This window comes from Eleginops maclovinus, chromosome 21 (genome assembly GCF_036324505.1).
Source record: "Eleginops maclovinus isolate JMC-PN-2008 ecotype Puerto Natales chromosome 21, JC_Emac_rtc_rv5, whole genome shotgun sequence".
NCBI lineage: Eukaryota > Metazoa > Chordata > Actinopteri > Perciformes > Eleginopidae > Eleginops > Eleginops maclovinus.
Genome location: NC_086369.1, coordinates 6,218,620 through 6,239,694, shown reverse-complemented (window position 1 = coordinate 6,239,694; position 21,075 = coordinate 6,218,620). Strand labels below are relative to the sequence as shown.

Here is a 21,075-nt window from a genome sequence, read left to right as displayed (position 1 = left end):
GTTGGTTCTCCGATGAAAAAGAGACAGCAGGCCTCCTTCATTTGCCACGCAATGAAACTCATTCGCAGAATATATAGCGAGGTAATTGAGCGATGAATTACTTTTTGCATCAGCACCACTCAATGACACTGATTCTGATGTAGTAATATATTATCTCCCCCTTTGCAGTAATTTATCCCTAAAATTACATCCAATGGAAAATGAACATTCTCCTGCTTTATCAGACCTGAAAAATAACCTATTAAATTTCCCAAAAGCAACATTTTCTTTCCTTTCTCTCTCAATTTGTGCAAAGGTCAAACCTTTTAGAAAGTACGCCGGGACTTGGTGATTTTTCATTATGTAAAGTCACGTATCTAAGTTTGACTTTTGAACGCTGTCATTCCCTAGAGAGAAGAAATAAATTAGTTTCACATCAAGTAAAGCAATCAGGCGCGGTTTAACTTGGATTTCCAAAAATGTGATTACATCTGCTGTAATTGAGACACCTCTACCTAGGATTATACTGTAGATGGAGGAAAAATGCATTTATACGTGTGATACTTGGAGATAGATGGAGAAATAGATTGTCTAAATGGAAGACGGATAAAGAATATGTACAGGAGATGGACAAAAGATAACAGTCGACGAGAAAAAAAGAGGACAATCTTTATTTCAATCTTTCAAACCAGTAATAAAGTGTGACAATCTCAATTCCAACCCAAAGAGGAAGTTTGGCAGAGAATGGTAGGCAACTACAAAGACCAGAAGGCAAGGCGAGGGCATGGTTTCCTTTAGTGCAGATTCACAGTAACAATACAGAAAACCTCTGTATATTAAAAACAACAGGTATGCTTAGGTTGAGGTTCCTAAGTTGATCAGGTTACAATATTTACTGAACTACAAAAGCACAATGAAATGAATAACAAACTGTGAAGTGTATTTATTTCTTAGCTACACTTTTTTTTTTAAATGGTTGCAAAATATGGGGGAAGAATTGAAGATTACCTTTACACAATATTGGCATAAACAGCTTAAAACATTCATTACTTAGAGTCATCTTGATTCAAAGTCCATTTAGGAGTTCAGTTGTGACTATAGGAGAAGCGATTAAAAGCTCAAGCTAAAATTAAGATGTGGAATTAAGAGTTAAGATTTATTTTGCCAGGTTACTCTTCCCAAGGTCAGGGACGAACCTAATGCTCATTCATCACCATGTGTTAAAGATCCCTTGAGGGAAAGCCGGTTATATATAAGCTGTCATTGCACATTTCAAACTTCTAATTACTCCTCTGCACTGTATGTTAAATATAATGAATGAATGTTTCATATGAATAATGTAAAACAAATGCAGAGCGACTAATAATCTGGCAAACCACTCTGGAGGAAGAGTTTGACATTTTAGGAAGAACCCTTTCTTGCCGATAACAATTGAATGTCTGTATGATGGATATACTGGAAACAGGGTAAAACAAATCTTTGGCTGTGATTAAATATGAGAAAGAAAATAAACTGCCAACCAGCTCACTAAAGAACACACTCTATTGTGTTTCCTCTGTGTAATAACAGTATTGTATAACATTTGTGGCTTTACTGGAGTTTATTCGCCAAGGTAAATTTGCCTGGTGCAGCGGCTTCCTGATGTATACCCTGTGAGCTTTCAAGGCTCAAGAAAAAAAACAAAAAAATGTCTACACACATAATCAAAAGTGTTTTCATAATTGACAATTGTGATATTATCTTTTCGAGAGATTCAAGAAAGCTGTTTTCCCCGAGTCATAGTGTTTATGCTAAGCTAAGCTAAGCTAACCAAGTCCTGGAACAAGATTCATATGTTCCCTTTAGACAATAGTGGCTTCAACTTTCCTATATGAAGCTTGGCAAAACGTGAATAAGCATTTATTTATTTTTGCTAATGTCCTCCTCATAGAAGGTTATTTCAGGTTTTGTAATGCACTCATGAGTGAGCTTCTAACAGTTGATGAACATGTGCTTTTGTCGCCATGAAAACCACTGTAAATCAAACCTTAAGAATGCACCCTGAGTTTCTGTGTTAACTTAAGCTTTACCTTTAATTGTTAGTCACAAATATTGAATTTATACTAAATATATTGTGGCAGCGGGGTGTGGTTAGGGCGCCGGCTGCTGGAGTGGTAGGAGTGGCTCAGCCGGAAGCCAGACAGCTGATCGGGATCAGGTAATCAGGCACTGATTAAAGTCATGGTCGTAACCTGGTTCGGGGGCAGTAGACTGGGTCCTGAGGGAGAACTGTCTCCACCTCCCACGCCGGACGAGAGCGACTAGCCAGCAAGAACGCTGTTAACGGGCTGTGCGGAAATAAATATATTTTGTTTCAAAAGTACCAGTGGTCCTTCCATCATTGGGAACCCAGGTGTGAGCCCGAACGTTCACAATAATAAAAGGTGTTCTCAGGTGCTTTCCGATGCCCCAAGAGAGGCCCCAAAATCCAACAAGATGCACTCAACTGTGCATCTTTCACTGGGTGCTCTGTTCATGAAACAAGCTTTCTACTACAATCCAAGAGCAAGCTATAACTTCTTTTTGATTCAAGTCCTGACCCTTCAGTCATGAGGGAACTAAAATAAGACTGAGATTGATTTCTAAGCCTTGAGTAAACTAACAATATTGGGTTATGACTGACAAAAAGCAATGAAACTAAGAAGGAAGACAGGCTTAATATTTTTGTACGCTCAGTGTACATCTCAGTGCATGAGGATTTAAACTTCAACCTGCCTACTGAATTCAATATAGCAGCCAGTGATGGAGGACAGATTGAAATAAGGAAACAGAGAGCCAATCTCTGAGCAATATGAGTTGTTAAAAGCTGCAGGAACTACTGATGCATGTTATGACTGTCTGCTGTACAGGTACAGACCTATGCATGGAATTCTAAGCAGTTTTCATGTTGGCATTTTTTTCATATGCCAAATTCTAGTATAAGATAGACTGATACCCGTTACCACTCTATATTGTTTTATCAATCATTTTCAAAAATGGGACCGTAACAGGTAGTTGGCATGAGAAATAAAGTGAATTGTACGACTATCTCGGCACTTAGCAACCCTAGAAGCAGAAGAAGCAGAATAATTATTTTTCAGGGCGCAACATACAAAAGAAAAAAGCACAATTGATTTATGGCAGATTTTCCTTCTTGGTCACTTTCTTCTTTTTCTACACACTTTAATCTATCACTTTGGGTAGAAGGTAGGAAGCAAACAAAATTCTCAGTATTCAGTTTCAAGATGTATTCAAGAACTGGATTCTGAAGGAAAAAACTTAACAGCCCGGGAAAAAAGGACATAATAGGGGCATTTAAGTGGTAACAAAACAACATGGGAAAGGGTCAAACATCACAGAATAAACCACTGTTTGGTCGATCGTAATAAATAAGTGGTTTGTTTGTTTCACAGTCATTCCTTTTCTTGAACATTATGTTTTAAACTCCATCATTAAAAAGGCTTTTATATTGAAACATGGCATCTCTCAGCAGCTGGCCTTAAACACAGAACTGGAAGATGGGAGAACAGCCTGTGTTAGAGGGGCTTCGAGGGGAAGTGATATGAAAGACAAAGAAGCAGAACAGTAATACATCGATATGTCTTTGAGTTTCATGTCACCGCATTTGCCTAGGCCTCTCATCCTCTCTCCGGTGGGAGCCCCTGTGTTAATCGGTTTTCTTCTCTTCGGGATCCTTCTCCCCTGCAACGTCATCCTCGTTGTCTTCCTCTTCGGGGCCCTCAAGCTCAGCGGCGCGTTGCCTCTCCTCCTCCTCCTCTTCCTCTTCCTCCTCTTCGTCAGTCAGGCCCTCCCTCTTGAGCGCATCCATGTCATCTGAACCATCATCCGACTCGGCTGTGCAGATGCCGTAGCACATCAGGCTAATTACACCCAGTGGTAAGCCAAACAGGAAGCAGCCCAGCATCGGAGAGCTGCGGAACACTGACTGATGTAGGAGAGCAGAAGACAAAAGATGAAAGGAAGACATTGAGAGGGGATGCGTGAGGGAGAGTATGGAGACAAACGGGAGGAGATGGGGATGGGTTGAGGGAGATAATGGAGAAAATGAGGAGAGTATAAGAATTTGTTGCACGATTCAATATTTTTCAGAGGAAGCTTGCTTACTCAAACCACGTTGAGAACATCCTCTTTCTTAGAGCCCTTTGGTTTTTATTGGAAATATATATAAATATACTTTGCTTTGCTCCTGGAGGAAGTTTACAGATATTTTACTCCAGTAATAGTACTTGCACCACAAAATAATCTTGTACAAGTGAAAGTCCTGCAGGAAATGTTACTTAACTAAAAGTATGTAAGTATAACCAAGAAAATATACACAATTATACGTGTATTAATGAGGCCTTACTTTGCTTTTAGGCGTTTTCCCTTTCCTGTAGTGCGTCTATAGGTTTTTGTGCATGTCAATGGTCTGCAAAGGCTAAAATCCCAAAGTTCCCTCCAAAATGGATGGATTTTCCCTCCCTTTTTGAACATTAAAGCATGTATCACAGTAGGGACACAAAATACAAAAATATGAACCTGAAATTGAGAATAATATTTGCTTTTTAAAAGTACAAATAATAATAGTTGCAAATAAATTGTCTGTTACTTTTGTCTCTTTCACTTCTCTCTCTCTGCGTCTTCAGCATATAACAGCACAAGCGAGTTTTCAGGCTGTTTAATAAAAGTGTTACATGTCTCTTAACAGCCAGTGTTTACAAGAGTAAAGAGCCTTCCATAACCTATTAGGTGGAGTGAATTCAAAACCCTTTTAAGAGGTCCAAAAGTGTTTGAGAGAAAAATTGCAGGCAGCCTTTTATAGTTTCAGTGGAGACATGCTTTTTATTCATTCATTTATTCATTCATTTGCATTACGCCATTAAGCTTCGAGAGCGTGTTTAGAAAGCAGGTCACAAATCATTTTCAGAAACCCGAGCAGGCTTTAATATTTAAGCATTAATTACATCTCTGTCATGTAGTTTCCACAACGTCTGTATTATACTGCTGTGTTCCACCTTGTAATGTGCTGTCTTGTTTGGTTTTATTTTGTTTTACGCTGATGACCATACTGGAGAGTGCTACCCTTTTATCTGTAATCCTTTGGTTTATTGTATATTTGGATTGTGTAGTTTGAACTGAAATAAATAAAGAAATGGGACTTTTTCAAACACAGGCAGAGGTGGAGTTCATAAACAAGTCTGTCTGGAAATATGTTCTGTTCCAAAAAGGCTTACCTCTTATTGCTACACAATCGAAAATATTAAAGACAGACAAACATCTGTAGCTTTGTGTATGTAAGTCGCATATGTTGTTGATTACATTTTTTGCTTCAGTAAGAGAAACGGATTTATATTTTTTTCTCTTCACTTACAACCTGTAGACTCAATTTCATTTGGTGAGAGCCCCCAACACTCCCATTTCTGGTAAATGAAAGTATCACTGCATTAAACCCTAAGGATCAGATAGATGAAAATACAGTAAATGCTCCAAGAGCTCGATCACATCCATGTCTCCCTGAACCTGCATAGAAAATTTTACATTTCTGCGACACGTACCACTCCACGATCCCCGCGGGCACAACAATGTCCGAGTCACTGAAGGACAACTTCCTCTTTAAATGATCTCGGTGACAAATGAGTCATTTGGCTTTAATATAGCAGGATACATCAGAGACAATGTACCTAGAAGGGAGTGTTCGGTCACAACTTCTGTCAGGCACTGAGCTGAGAAGAAGAGAGATATTCATGTTGCCTGCAGTCATTGCCACGGGAAGAGGGATGGTAATTGCCGGAGCCGTGTGATGCTGGGTGAGGTAGAGATGAGTATGCTATGCTAACACAGCTGGAAATGAGTCATGGCGCCTAATGTGGCTGCTCCCTCATGCTCCTGTCAGACGTGCATTAAGATAGGCTCACCAGGGGCAAGGTGATAGCTGCTGCCTATCTGCATCTCGAGGCGCTGTTAGCGAGGCTAGCCGTGCTGATGCATTGCAGCTCATCGCATTTAAGAAAGTAAAAAGGTTTAAGACAAGCCCTTCGAAATGTAGGTTACTTACTCTTGAGCAGTTGCTAATGAGAAACAAATAAAATCCTGCTCACTTTGTTCTTATACAGCCCAGAGGATTACAGTTTTTTGTATGAGACGCTCCCACTGATGTGAACTATGAAACCGGATCTGACAACTTTAAAAGTTAAAACATTCCTCTTACTTCAAGGTTAACTTCTAGAAGTCCCTATACCTTCAATTTTCCCCCCTTCTTCCTGTCCTGAATAACATCTATAATTTGCCTTTAAGAGTTCTCCACATCCCTTTAAGGACTGCTTTATCTGTGGTTACGGTACAACCCAGCTGTATTTACATTCCTATCACACCCATTGTAGAAAAAAAAACACTAGTTGCCTTACTTGCCGACTACTTAGAGTAAAAGTGGGAGGAGAAGCACATTCAGCCTCCTGACCCTGTCTACTTGTCTTCAGTCCAACTCATCCTGCTGCCGGGTTGCCTGATTCTCTTTTTCCATAATGAATTTTCTGCCTGCATTGCAGATTCTGGGGCGTTCTCCCTGTCTTGTCCTCTGAATGTTGTTTTTCTTGGATGGGGAAAGAGAACGGCTCGTGGGCATTTGCAATATACAGTGTATATATATATATTTAGGTCAAATAGTATATATACTATTTGACCTAAATTGGCAAACACTGTCAAGGTGAGGCATGGTGTGAAGCATATAAACAAGTATAAGGTGTTGAGTAGTATCGTAAAAATGAATGGTGTTTGGGTTGGGTAGGAGGTTACCATTGTAAATCAAGATATGAACTATAATATTATCCTGATACTAATAGGAATACTTATTTCTTTTTAAAATGAACAATGGACCAATGCAGACGATCCCGTAACATACATCTCATCTGAATCTGTGGTTCGTCTATCAGAGTTTTAGCGTCTTTCAGCTCATTGTTTTGGCGCAAGAGCCACAATTTTCCTTTCTTTGTTCACAATTATTGCTTTTCTTCCGAACCTCAACTCCATATTTATGCAAATGTTGTTACGTCAAACAGATTGCCCTCTTAGCTTTATTTTTGGACTTTTTTGCACTGCTTCCAAGTGGCCTTCAAATTCTATTAATGGCCGTTTACCTTAAGAAACAGTACCACGTTTACCCCGTCTGATATCTACAAAAAATGAACTCGTAAAATAAAACTAAATATATCTGAAATTTTAGAGTTTTAGAGATTTAAGCCAGCACAAAAAAAGCCAACCTGAATTTTCTGTTGCCGTATTCAGTGAAAGTGTATGATGCCGTGTTCTGCAGTTTTCGATTATTTTGCTATTTGGTTTGAATTAACCGAATAATACTAAAAAATATGATTATGGTATGACACATTTCAGTGAGATTGTGTACTGCAGCTACCTAAAAAAAAATAAATCAACAACTTACCATAATGGTGGATCTGGCATCGAAAGCCACGCGTTTGATCCTCTGAATGAAGCCGTCACCTCCTTGCGCCTGCAGGGAGACACCATTAGAGACAGGTGAGTTACTGTGTATAGTCTAAGTTAAAGTATTTGATAGAATGACTTGGGCGCTACACGCGCAGTATGCTCCCAGTTATCCAGGACTTAAGTACCCTCCTGTCTTATGGTCAGTACTTCCCCGACATTTAAAATATTGTTTAATTACCCGCTTCTGTGCACAAATGATCAGATGTGGCCGGCTTCTAGTTTACTCAGTCCAGCAGTTCTCTGTCTGAGCTCATCTGTTAGCAAAAGCACCTGGGCAGCCAATGGGTGATCTGTCCCAGGCGCTAATTCGTCAGGATGGCCAATTAGTGAGCTCTGACTGAGCAGGATTTCTGTGAGCATGCTGAAATGGGAGGATTTTTTTTTCTTCGTGGAAGCAGCTGTTGCACAGACCTATGTGTGCCGTGTGAGGAATGCATAAGTAGTTTGAGAAGTTTTATTTAAAAAATGTGTGGCATGTTGTTGCTTTCTCATCACAAAGGATAGAAGGTGGAAAACTAAAGGTGGCCTATGTAGCACAAAATCAGACAGTGGGGAGGAGACGCTTTTTTTTTTAGGAATTCCCTTGAAATTAGCATGGGAGATTTATGCAAATGTATTGTACGGGGCTCAACAGTAAATCAGCTTTTCCCCAGGAAGAATAAGACTGAAACAACACCCATGGAATCTAGCAGTTAGTATTTTTTTCTGTCCATTTCTACATGAAGCACCAACAAGCCACCTCATGGTATATTTTACAAAGCATGACACGCAGACACTGAAACTGTCCAGGCTTCCGCTTCAACTGGACAGCAGGAACATGGAGGTTTCTGTGGCTGATTTTTTTGGGTGGGAGGAGGTTTGTTTTACCAAGCAAAAAATAGCCTAACAGCCAGAGGTCCTGTCCTTTTTTCCGAGAAAGAAAAAAGGACAGGACCTCTGGCTGTTTGGCTTATGGTGTCCTGCATGTGGTGACTTCAGTGGAGGAGAGAGATGACGTTTTTTTTTCCAGATTACTGTGAACACAATAGAGTTATGTAGTAATCTCAGTGTTTGAACAAATTATTGTAGATAATCCATTCAGGAAGGACAGCAATATGAGATTACAAAAAAATACCTCATCTGCTGGAAAATATCTCGGAAGGACTTCAAATGCAAGACAACATGTATGATTATTGGAGACCACTGGTGTGATTACAATGGTACAACACGCGGGGAAGGGAGGGCAAGAGGCTACTCTGAGCTGAATGCATAAACAGAAAGCAGGGGAGGGGGAGGGAGGGAAGACAGGAGAAGATCGGACCTGTGCAGAGCCGTTCAAAACGCCGTTGATGAATTGGACCAGCTGTTCCATGGTCTCGATGGGCTCGCTGGGCAGGAAGTACTGCTCGTTGGATGTGTTGAGGATGATAACGGAGGGCACCGTCACCTCGCTGAGGAAAACAGGAAGCACAGCTTTTAATCTTCCTCACCTCGGCACCTTGGACTGCCATTATCAAAGTGCATGGTTAAGATGGGAACCAATTGTGATTACTTTCACGAGCAAATTGTAACACAGAGAATAAAATAGCAAGAAAAACAAAGCCTTTGTACTTGGAGCAACCTAACTTTTCCCATGAGCATTATTTCAAAGAGAGGAGGGTTTTTTGTCTGTCTGAGGAAAAAGGCGATGGCCTATTTTAGAGTGGCATTCCTTCCATCTTTTATGCATACAGTGCGCCACTCAGGGGCTTTATGGGTCTGTAACGGTCACAGCTAAAGAGACCTTTACAAATTGCTGCTGACAAGTGAATCGCTAGGAGTCCAGAGGAAAGCAACGCCGCATCCATACTGAGACATATACGAGACGTATACAGAGAAGCCGAGCAGTGTCAGTAGAGACACTGCACACTCCCCAGCTCACTTATTCCCACAAATCAGCAGAGGAATTACAAAACACAGTGCGATAGCGAACAAGGTCATATAAACAGGCAATCCCTCTTCCGGCGTGTCGCACAGCACCAAACCCTGGCTCAGATAAGGTATCCCAGTGCTTAGAACACACACATAGTCCATCACGACACTGCCAACTCACACCCCTGCAGTGTTACTCAACCCGGCAACAAATTGCACACACACGTATCCATCACTGTCCCCATGCTGCGATCAGGAGTGCGAACACACACACACACACACACACACACACACACACACACACACACACACACACACCAATGCGGAAGAGTCATCAACGCCTCACTACCCAGTCCAGCTGAGAACTGCAATGTCTCACACACACACACACACACACAATGAGTGTGCAGTACATCTGACATGCAGCCCACTCCAACAGATGGCACCCATTTAAAGTAAATATGGATTAGCCTATTCACCTCTGTAGGTGGAGGCTGCTGGGGGTTTGCCACCCATAATGAAGGCTCATATACTCTATAGAATTACAGCTGGCAGTAAACACATATTTAAGTCATTTCCCGCCGCTAACAAAACAAGCTGCCATACTGTATAATTAAGGCTATTATTTTTGTCCATTATTATTGTCTGTATGGAATTATAGGGATTTAATGCATGTTGATATAAAAAGAACAGCTCTAAGGCGGTCACAATATCAGATTTAATAACATTAAAGCACTACGAATAGACATTTTTAGAGAGATTGTAACCATGACTGCACAATTAATTATTATTCATATATTATTTATATATTATTTATATGCTGGATTTTTAAACACAGTATTATCATGCGTACATTTTTACCATGGTATACATTTTTAGTATATTTAGAATTATATCGATGTTATTGACAATACTTGTGTATCATGACACCCCGCATTACTAAATGCTAGTAATACATTAAAAGAAAGGCGGTGTTTAGCTTGGCATTAGCATCGTTGAATTTATCCTTAAAATATACAAGTGGTTTTCTTTATGCTGAGAATTAAACACTAAACATAGGAAGGAACACTTCTTTAAAATGATAGACACAAAAAATGTAAAGCTTATCCTGGTGAAGGCAATATTTGGAATATACCATCTGTATTCCAAACAATCTGTAGAATACCGATTTTGGGGGTATTTTAATGTTGTTGTTTTTAATTACTTAGTGAGACTCATTATCAGCAGTTCATTAATTTTGTCTTTTCCAAGTTTTCTTTCCACTTTTTGTTACTGGAGGCATTTTCTGGGCTTTAATTATTGCAAGAGGACTTAATTAAAAAGCTCACCGTAAACACTGAGAATGATTATCAGTGTGTCCAGGAAGCATATTTTGGACTCACTGAGACATCAAATCTGGACCATCAATCTGCCTAAAAAAAACATGGTCTGTTGCTGCTGTTGTTTGTGAACTAATAGTTTTTGTATTCACTCACATTCTATGCTTACACTCTCCCTTTCACACAGACTTTTCAGTCACCTCACATCCCTTCAACTTTTTTCACAGCCCACAACGCATTCCATATAAGGGGTTAGCGATAATCCCGCGTTTAGACAGAGGCAGAGGCAGCCCTGGGCTTAGAGCGGTGCTCATGCTGTATGTGTGTGCATGTGTGTATTCATGAGTGTTTCCATGTGCCTCTGGTGAATGCAGGGGCAGCCTCACGCCAGACAGAGCGCTGCCAGAACACAGTAATCGCTGTGATGACAGAAAGAGGGATAAAAAGCCATCAGATTTATTTCCCTGGCTCTCCTAAGGGAGAGAATTAGTGGCCATCGACAGGCCAGGATTTTATTCCTCAAAGGAGGGCAATTAATCCCACGCTACAGCCGCCAAATTCAGTCCTGGAGAACCCAGCAAATACATACTGTATCAAGTAATACAAAATTAGGAAGGCTAATCACCTCTTTTATCCTTAAATACAAAAAACAGTGCCTGTCTCGTTTCAGCCGTGCACCAGGAGTCTGTTGTTATCACGTGGTGATATTTCCGACGTGTCTCCTACTGTACTTACCGACACTTTTAATTACACAGGACTTAGAAGACCATGTCTGCTGTAATCTCCCCTTATACAAACAATAAAAATGCTCAAATTAAAATAACACCGTGCAGCGGTCCATTACTCTCAGAGATTCTCACACACACATAATTAGACACTGTACTTTAGTGGATACAAAACAGACACGCTGACTGCTACAGCCCTGTTACACTAGCGGGGTTCTGTCTAATTAAAAGTGTGTGATGTCAGCAGCAGGCCCTCTCCGAGCCCGACACACCACCAGGCGGCTTGGCGCAAAGCTACGGCGGCATGGCTCTGTATCATTAGTGCTGCCCTTTCTCAAGTTATTAAGACACATGACCACTATAGATCTAATCCATGCATAGCCTTATCCATAAATCCCTCATATATTCCTCCCACTATCATGTCCTCGCACAAGCAGATTTGTGGGAAGCTGGTGAGCTCTTTTTTATAGCGTGCGTGTGGGTGATGGTGGGGGGTTTGAATGTTCGAGAGCGCTAAAGAAAGAAAATGACAGTTTGTGTAATTGACTTCTCCACAAGAGAGCATCTTTAATGGCAGAGGCTGGCATTACAAGTCAGTCCGGCGCTGCATAAGTAGCTGACAGAAGGTAATATGAAGTAGAGGAAAGAGCAGGATGACATGAAAAGAGAGAGGTGGGCTGGATTTGAAACACTCACCCCATAATGAGGCTGTTAATGTAGTCGTTCCCATCCATGTGGCCAAACTGGAAGTCTCTGTAGAGGGAAGACAAATCAGTGGGATGAGAAAGTACACCAACGTACAACAACGAACAACATAAATATTTCCCATTCCTTTTTCTTATTTTGATGTTATTTTTGTATTTCTTCATTGTTTCTCATGCTTTTGGTACCCACTGTCATAAATGATAATAAATATGTATATAAATCATGCAACAGAGCAGAAATAAGGACTTTTCCCTTTCTAAGCGGACTCTATAACATCTTGAATACAATCGCATGTTTCCGCTATGGGAAAAAATTGGATTTTGGCATTGCAGTAAAAATAAATATCCCTAAAGCTCCGTCCTGTGCCGTCTCCCGTTTCTCCTCATCTTTTCCCATCACAGAAAAGACTCAGGTGATTTATCTAAACGATAAGGCGGGAGGAGGAATTCAATTTGTATCTCATTGTGCTGCACTATGTCTGAGCAGAGTGTATTGTGGGAAGATTCGGAATGTGTGGGGGTGGGGGAGGGGGTTGCAGAAGTCCAGGAACAGCCAGTGACTTCCATTGAATGACTGATTATAGGGCCTCTACATATATATTATATTCATATTGAATCATAGCTACATCTCGTGCCTTTGTCACCTGGGTGCTTCGCAATGCCGCCTGCCCTTATATCAATGACACCATTATGAAGAGAAGGAACTATATCATAACTCCGGTGAAATGCATTATTAAAAAATAGAGACTGGGAATAAATCTCTTCAAGTGCGACTTTAAAGGAATATATATGACCATGCCCCGGACACACAAAATGTGAATTCCTCTTTACTTTATTATCAATACGAAGAACATTTATATTTCCGGGTCCCATGAATTTTCCCACTCCCACTGAGATTTCTTGGCGAGGCTGTTGAGCAAACCAGCCAAGACGGGGTGAGTCAAATTACCGGGAAACATTCATGTGAGAGGAGGCATGGAGCAAGAATGCACAAGAGTTGGAGATTTGTGCTAAATGTTCCCTATGGTGAATGCTCAAGTGTCTGCTATTCATTTAAGTCAATGCATTTTTACAACTGAATGTAATTTTTATTGACGTTATCGGACACGCCATGTGGTTCTTATGAAAGGAAGAGTGTTTTCTAAAAGCCAGATTTACATTCCAGGGAAAGTGGGTGTCATTGAGCACAGCATTATAGCCATTGCCACCATAGAGAAGGTGGTTTAGAATACACAATGACAGTCTTCAAGGAAAATCACGTCACTGTCATCACAGTGAGGTTCTAAGCTCTCACTTTAAAAACACAGTGTGGGGAAACTGTATTTTTTTACACTAAATACAAGAGTATAAGGAGAGGAATCAATCACGCATGCACAGATCGCAACCAGAAATATTGCATGGGGCGATAATGTCACTTCCGGATGAAACTATGGCCCCGCCCACTTCTCGTAAAGAAAACCTCATTAGAGCGAAGTGGAAAATAATATTTTCTTCCCGTCTTTAAGCTGCCGAGTCATATATTGCACCTTCCTCTACAGATAAAGAAACAAACACTTTAAGTGTAAGCCTGCTGCCTGCCACCCATCCACCGGCAGACCGACCGGACATCCATCCCCTATTTATTCGGAACTCTGTAAAAACAAAGCTGTCTCTGCTGCTGACGCTCTATATTCATATTTGGAGTATTTATACGGTTTTTGACAGACAGAACTATTGTTTCCTGGCATCACTTTAGGTTTTACGGGGTTTTAGGCATTTTTCAAATAACTCAGATGGCCTGATAGGGTATTGGCTTGCATTGCTGGGTAATATTCATACTAGCTACTTGGGTAGCTGCTTTCAAATATTCTTATACCAGTGTTATTTGTGTTAAAGAGTTTAAAAAGCATAAACATTCATTTAGCTTTTGATTTGGCCTTCAAAGAAATTAGCCTCTTCAGTTGTTAAATGGTCTACCTTGTTACCCAGCCAGTGGTAATAACTTTGTTTGCTGTTGCTGGGCAGGGAACATAAACTGGGTTAAGGGGTTTTAATTGAATACAGCCCGTGGTAGAAAAGCACAAGAACGGTAAAGTTGCCAACCAGAAAACCAAAACAAAATGCTGAAAGACACTTTGATAATCTGTGGAGTTGAGGAGGACTACAGAATGGAGTGCTCATTCCCTGTGGATTCCCGTGAATATTACATTTTAAAACATAAAAGATAATGATTTGTGTGCTGTTGAAGATGTAATGAAGTGTTGCACAACATCTACCTCCCTTTATGTAAAAGCATGTGAAAACTAAAGACTCCTACGCAGGTTATGGACAGGACAGGAAGTCAAAGGTTATCATTTGTGAGAAACTCTCAAGGCTTCTTGTCCAGTCTCGTTGCATCAAATGTCACACGTAAATGCCAAGACAATAGTGAATGGTGCAGAATTCCAAAGCAACACACCCACTAACTGACTTTCCCACAACTGCGATTTGCCTACATGTAGTCATGTGCCTTTCCACACACACAGAGGCACACTAGTTCTTAAATCTGAGAGTTGCATCTATTGTTCTGTCAAAATGCTACCACGACTTAAGACGGCATGAGCTCATTTAAACGTCATTCAGCACCTACGTTCAGTTGATTTGCCGCCGCCACCCACCACCAGCCCACGACTTGTAATTACAAGTACCGTTTAGGTGTGTCAGAAGACTGCAGGCATCTCTGATCTCAGTAGGGATTCTGAAACTCAAAAGTCTTCAAAAAAACAGAACTGCGTGGCGGAGAGTAGTTCAATTGATGATAGGGAGCTGTGTAATTCAATCAGTCCTAATGGGAATGCCTGGAGAGGGAGAAAGGCTTTGATCATGGCGGTTTGAGATATAACTCTTCAATGAAACGCAAAAAACCTGTCTGATGAAGCAACGTGGTCAATGACGGGCCACAGTGAGCATTCTAAACACAACATAATGATGAAGACGTGATACTTTTTTTTCTATTAATCCTTTTAAAAGATGTCCTCTTGTCGCCTCGTGCCCCGCAGGGAGTGATCAAACATGAAGGTCTTTTTTTTTTAAAACGGCGCCTTTAACAGATTCAAATTCAAGCCCCTTCATTTAAATCACGGTTTCTTTAACCAGCCGCCTACTGTACTCACTGAATCGATAGATAGATAGAATCGGAGGATGAAACCCTCTTTATTAGTCACATACATGCACACAGCAGAGCTCACACAGTGAAATTTGACCTCTGCATTTAACCCATCACCACAGCAGGATCTAGGAGGTGAACTGGGACCTCCTCAAGTAGCAGTCCACCTTCCATATTCGCAAGTCTGTTCGGGGACTTGAACCGGCGAACCTACGATTCCCCTGCTGACTGAGCCACTGCTGGACCCTGACTGAGCCACTGCTGGACTCACACGTACAGCAGTTGTTTCAGGAGCCTTAAGTTAAACATTTAAGTGTCTGTGCTGTTGCATCATCTCCATTTTCCACCGTCTTGCCTTACCGACCTTTACATTCCACTAACAGCGAAAATAACTATGATACAGTTGCGAAATGACACATTTAAAGTGTATCTCCTCTATTCAAAGCCTTGTTTAATTGGTTCCTCTCCGGTGGGTGTACTGGTTGAACAAGGCGGAACTGTAACACAAAGTCTCATATCCAATTGTTATTGCACGATTGGAGCGGGAGAAAATTATGCAGTTGTACCAAGCAAGCTGAGTTTTTGACTGACAGCTGAAAAGAACACCTATATTTGGAAGCTGACATTTTGCATAATTACCTTTCTACTGAGACTCGACGATAACAGGCATGCCCTAGCAAAGGCGTAAAGTTGCTTGTGAAAAGACAGGCGGTGCTCCCCAGTGAATGCACCATCCTCGAATAAATGTATGAATCGCATATTCATCTTTGACCCCACGCCGTATCCGTGCCTTACCTGTTAAAATGTTCTCTGTATTCCTTCGACACCCTCTGAATCAAGGTCTTTAATCTGAAATGAGAAGAGAGAGAAACACCACATGAGTCGAGGTCTAACCTTTATTCTTTTTTTTCTGCCTGTAATTTGTGGAAGGATCCAAACAATAACAGCAAGTCTTATCTTATACTTGAGAGCACAACTCAAATGTGAACAGTGGGAGCGATTTATCTTGAGCCATGCTTTTCTTTTTTAATTTCACTGTTCTTTGTACCTGCCGCTATCCTCTGCGGGGTCCTTCTCATCGATGACTGCTATCGCCACCAATTTGCCTGGAGGTGGAAGACAGGGATTACCAATCACAATCACACACACAAAAAAGAAGGTGAGAGGACAATGGCAGGCAGATAAGAGGCTCTGGAGGAGAAGAATCACCTCTCAAGCCAAGAGGAGAGAGACAGAGATCGCTTAATTCAATCACCACTCGAACATTAAGCTAGCTAAGGATTTCTACTTGGGTGAACAAGTGGTCACTTTCTGGAGGTAGAGCCATTTCGGAAAAATAGGTGTACTATTGTAGAACTCAAAAGGTGTGTATTTTGACTCGTTTGACTTGGGTTTAAGCTAGATAACCCCTTCTTTCTCGGATGAGAGTACCAGCCTGCCCCCTGGTGGCTAGTAATGTGGGTTATGTGCCAGGTACGTGGTTATGTAAAGGAATTGGACAACCTTGTGTCATGACAAAATAAATGCCACCTTGCAGATACCGATTGTGGTATAAATTGAGATAAAGGAAGATAAAGTGAAGCCACAGAAATGATCAAAGTGTAAAATGTATTAGAGAGCAAGGGAAATATTCACCTCATCATATCATTCCCTTTGAACTTTGATTGCATTGCTGTTATCTTTGTGTTTTTTGCTATGTTATCTTTGCGGGGGGGTTTTTTCAAGCGAATACAACCTGCGAACATATGCATAATTTAGTCTTTGTAGTGCCTAACAAGGTGCACAAAACCTACTGTTGTTGTGGCTGCGTCCTTCATAAAAATAGATCCGTTCTGCTATGCTGCTTAACTACAGAACCCAATGAACCACATTCATTTCAAATGGAAAAAATAGCCAAAATCTGAGGTTTTAAAAAAGGGGACTACTTTCTCATAATTTGATTGGCTTCCCTGGATATAATTGTTTTTGATTGACCTTTATTTGAGTGATAAAACCATTTATAATACCCAAAGGATTTCAGTTTCTAAGACATCAAGTTTATGAGGAATCATTTTAATACAGTTAAGGGTATTCCTGTAAAAGCTTGAGGAAATAGCATTCCCACTCTTCACTGTGAAGTGTTGTAATCAAATTCACAAGACATCGGTCTAATAACGCGCACGCATCATATTTCTATATTATATAGTGTATTTATAGACCGGACCAGCAGATGTTGTAATTCCTCTGTATATGGCCTGGCTTTTTCAGTGATGTTATGCAGAAAGTTTAGGATACAAATTTTAAGAAAACTGAAACCAGAAGCCTAACTTTGATCTGTTTTGGGGTAACCATGACCCTCTTTCACTGTGGTTTTGTACATTACTTTGGTTTTAAAATATTGTTAAATGGATGCGGTGTTGTCTCTTTTCCAAAAAGGGGTTGTTTCTTTGCTATCAGAGAAACTTTCCACTCTGCCTATACATCACAAAGAAAACAAAACTTTTGAATCTGTCAAATAGATTTTCTATGTGCCACTTATCCACGCCTGCCTCCTGTCCCTTAAGTTGTGACTCATAAATAGATCTAAAATTACAGCTTGAGACTATTCATTGATTTCAGTCACACTGCCATTAAAACATAGGGACGCAGACTTGTGTGGGACGATGCTTTTCGAGCATTAAATTGTCATTCCTACATGGCAAAATGAGCCCAAGGGCATGAAACTTAACACTTGATTGAAAAGACCGGAACATCGTGCACTGTTTTCACAAAGTCACTTTAATCTAAATGTTATTGAGGCTGAGGCTACGGACTGCGTCGTCTTCAATAACACACATCAGCCGCCCATACAGTGTCATTGCTCTCAGTCAACTGCACATAAAGTAGTAATATACTGCAGCTAATATAAGAAAGCACCGCCTTTCTCTGCGCTGAGCATCAATTTACTGTCGTTTAAGCGACAGTTTGTATTTCACTCCAGCTTAAATTTCCTCTGGGAGAGAAAGTGTATGCACATCTGAGAATTACAGCAACACGGTCCAAATGTCAAAGTGATAGAATTTGCTATCATAGCCCCGGCACACATTAACGGTGATTTTACAAAGAGCTTTTTACAGGGGGGGGGCTTTCACACCTAACCTGTTCACATTGATACAAACAGCTGTCCGGGTTAGGGTGGTTTATTTTCGGCTGGTGTAAAGCTGTCAATCAAAACCCTGGTGTGAACCTAACAACCAAAACCAAGACAGTTAGAAAGGTTTTTTTTCCTCGTTCTACATTCAAGTCATCTGTGGTGTGCGTTTTCCTTTGAGAGCAACCTCATGTTGGTGATTGTATGGTAGCAGAAATGTGTTTTTGGCAGGATTTTGAATTCTTGACTACTTTTGCTGATCATGAAACCTGTTGAAGGAGTGGAATTATAACTGATTGCATAAGGCCATGTAGCATTTTTGGCGCTGCACAATAGCTGCCCACTGCTCCTAGTACTAGGATGGGTTAAATGCAGAGGACTAATTTCACTGTGTGTGCTCTACTGTGTGCATGTATGTGACAAATAAAGAGGGTTTCATCCTCCGATTCTATCTATCTATATGGCAACATGAATGCACATAACCCCAGTAACTCTTGACTGTTTTATAAGTCAAAAGCTTTTAAAAAGGCTGTCCTTGTGTCTATATACTTTGTCAGTTCATCAAGTCCATTAAATAGTATGTGACAGGGGATCCCACAGTCATTACCCTCACTAACTGTCATTATTCACAGCATGCAGTCGATTTGCAGTCTAATAACCATGATTTATTTTTTTTGGGGGGGAAGGAGGCATAATGCTGGAGATTATAGCTTTTAAATAGTGTTAAAGAAGCAAAGCTGTGTGCTGAGAGTGGACTATTGACATTTGTTTCATCATTTTTGAGAGTTCAAAAGTGCAAAACAAATAGCAAACTACTAAAATAAATAGAAAATTGAAGGCGAAAGAAAAAGTCAGCAACTACTTAGAAGATCATTTGCATTATTTCAATTTTTTTTTTGTTCCAGCTTCTAAAATGAGAGCCTTTCTTACATGTATTGTCTTGTGTGATAGTAACTAATATCTTTTGAAGCCCTCACCTTGGAAAAACGATCAACAAATGAATTTATGAACAGTGTGTTTAACCCCTTACATAAAACTACACCTGTGTATATGAATGTGGTATTAGAAACAGGCTATAAAAAGATTAAAGACATTTTGGGAGTGAAGAACATATTGAAATTTGATGCATACCTGTTTCCCCGAGCTCATACAATGTGAAGCCGTCGATCGGAAGGTATCCTTGGAAGCGCTCCTTGTTAACCCAGGACGACAAACTAGCGTCCTCGTACTCTACAAAACAAAGAGACGGAATCTTTCAGAAGCACAAAATTGACATTCGACGCACATCCCGTCGATATTAAAAGCACAGCACAGCAGCGTATTGAAGCCATGGATTGTAAGAAGATCAGTGTTTACCACTTGTAGGCTCTCCGGGGAATAAAGAGTGGGACTCAAGGTCAGTTAAACAACAATGAGATATTGTTATGACAGGGAGCTGCATCTGGGTTGAATAAGCCATTTTGGTGTCTGAAACAACCTATGGATTACGGATCAGATCGAGCTTATAGGGAATCCATCCAGACGTAAACAATAACGTGTCACTTTGGATGTCAAGCCATAGATTCTTGTCCTGTTTATCAAATAACCGGTCACAAAAATAGTCATTTACATTCACAATAGCTGTCGTTTTTTCTGCGACACTGGCTCACCTAACCTCATTTTCACAGCTATTAAGCCTTTCTGTTTAATAAAAACAACACATTTGGTTTGTAAATGGTTCTCAAAGCGTAGGTACATTCGTTTTTGTGGATGCAGTTTTGGCAGATTTTACACATGTGGTGTGAATGCATAATTCAACAGTAGCATTAAGAAAAAAAAAATATTAAGGATTGCCTCCTGACTGTTAACCACATGTTTTTTGCTAGTCTAACATCTGGAGGCAACATGCAAACAGGACCCGTGTGTCCCTCTGGGGTATAAATAGGGTGCAGCGAGGCCGTTTAAACCCTTTTTGATTCAACTGAAAGAGGCTACAGGATGCTTATAATTGATGTCAAACGTAGCAGGGACCTCATTATGACATGTTAATAAGTTATCATGACCCTTCTGCTACTATTACAGTAATTACAACAACACGGATGACTTTAACACGGTTTCTTAAGCTGCTCCCGGAACGAGCTATAAAGAGCACGAAGCTGAACATGACAACCCGAAACCTGAACACGCTTTTAAACCCCACGAGTTCGTAGCTTATACTAGAATCAGAATGGCCTTAATGCAATGCAATCTATTCCTCAGTGGTGCTGCTGCTGCTGTGATTTGTTGTAAAGCTGCTGAGTCAGTCAATCCAGTAGACATTCCAGTGAGTTCTTTCCACAGATGTTCTGGCTTTGTAGACAGCATGCAGCTGCTGCATTCCGAGGAGTGAGAGAGAGTGAGCTGAAGGCCCCATGCTGGGATCGTACAGCCTGATGAACCTCTACATCCACTGAACCTACTTCACCTTGAGGCAAATTAGAGCTGCTCCCGTCCTGGGTGCCAACCTCGCAATCACCATAGTGCTCTACAGGAGCCTGTCAGCCCAGAGTTCAAACAGCGGGAGACTAGAGAGGAAGATGAGGGCAGGATGGGGGCGGGGGGGGGGTAACAACAGACAGTGGGTGGAACGAGGAGGATCCAGTGTCAGAGTTTTGAGCTCAGGGAAGAGGCAGCTCTGACACGTCTCGAGGATGAAGGTTAATGGCTCAGACGACCTCCAAGACAATGC

General features: G+C 40.9%; 1 protein-coding gene across 1 annotated transcript in view; it reads right to left on the bottom strand.

Moving 5' to 3' along the window:
* Positions 1 to 634: 634 nt before the first annotated feature.
* LOC134883988 (protein disulfide-isomerase TMX3-like) overlaps positions 635 to 21,075 on the bottom strand; it is a 33,577-nt gene continuing 13,136 nt past the window's right edge. Inside the window, exons 10-16 of the mRNA XM_063912543.1 lie at positions 19,500 to 19,598; positions 16,308 to 16,365; positions 16,055 to 16,108; positions 12,128 to 12,184; positions 8,798 to 8,927; positions 7,433 to 7,501; positions 635 to 3,943 (exon numbers count right to left, since the gene is read on the bottom strand). Of these exons, the coding sequence (XP_063768613.1) occupies positions 3,665 to 3,943; positions 7,433 to 7,501; positions 8,798 to 8,927; positions 12,128 to 12,184; positions 16,055 to 16,108; positions 16,308 to 16,365; positions 19,500 to 19,598 (746 nt within the window). The 3' untranslated portion in view covers positions 635 to 3,664. The remainder of the gene's footprint in view (positions 3,944 to 7,432; positions 7,502 to 8,797; positions 8,928 to 12,127; positions 12,185 to 16,054; positions 16,109 to 16,307; positions 16,366 to 19,499; positions 19,599 to 21,075) is intronic.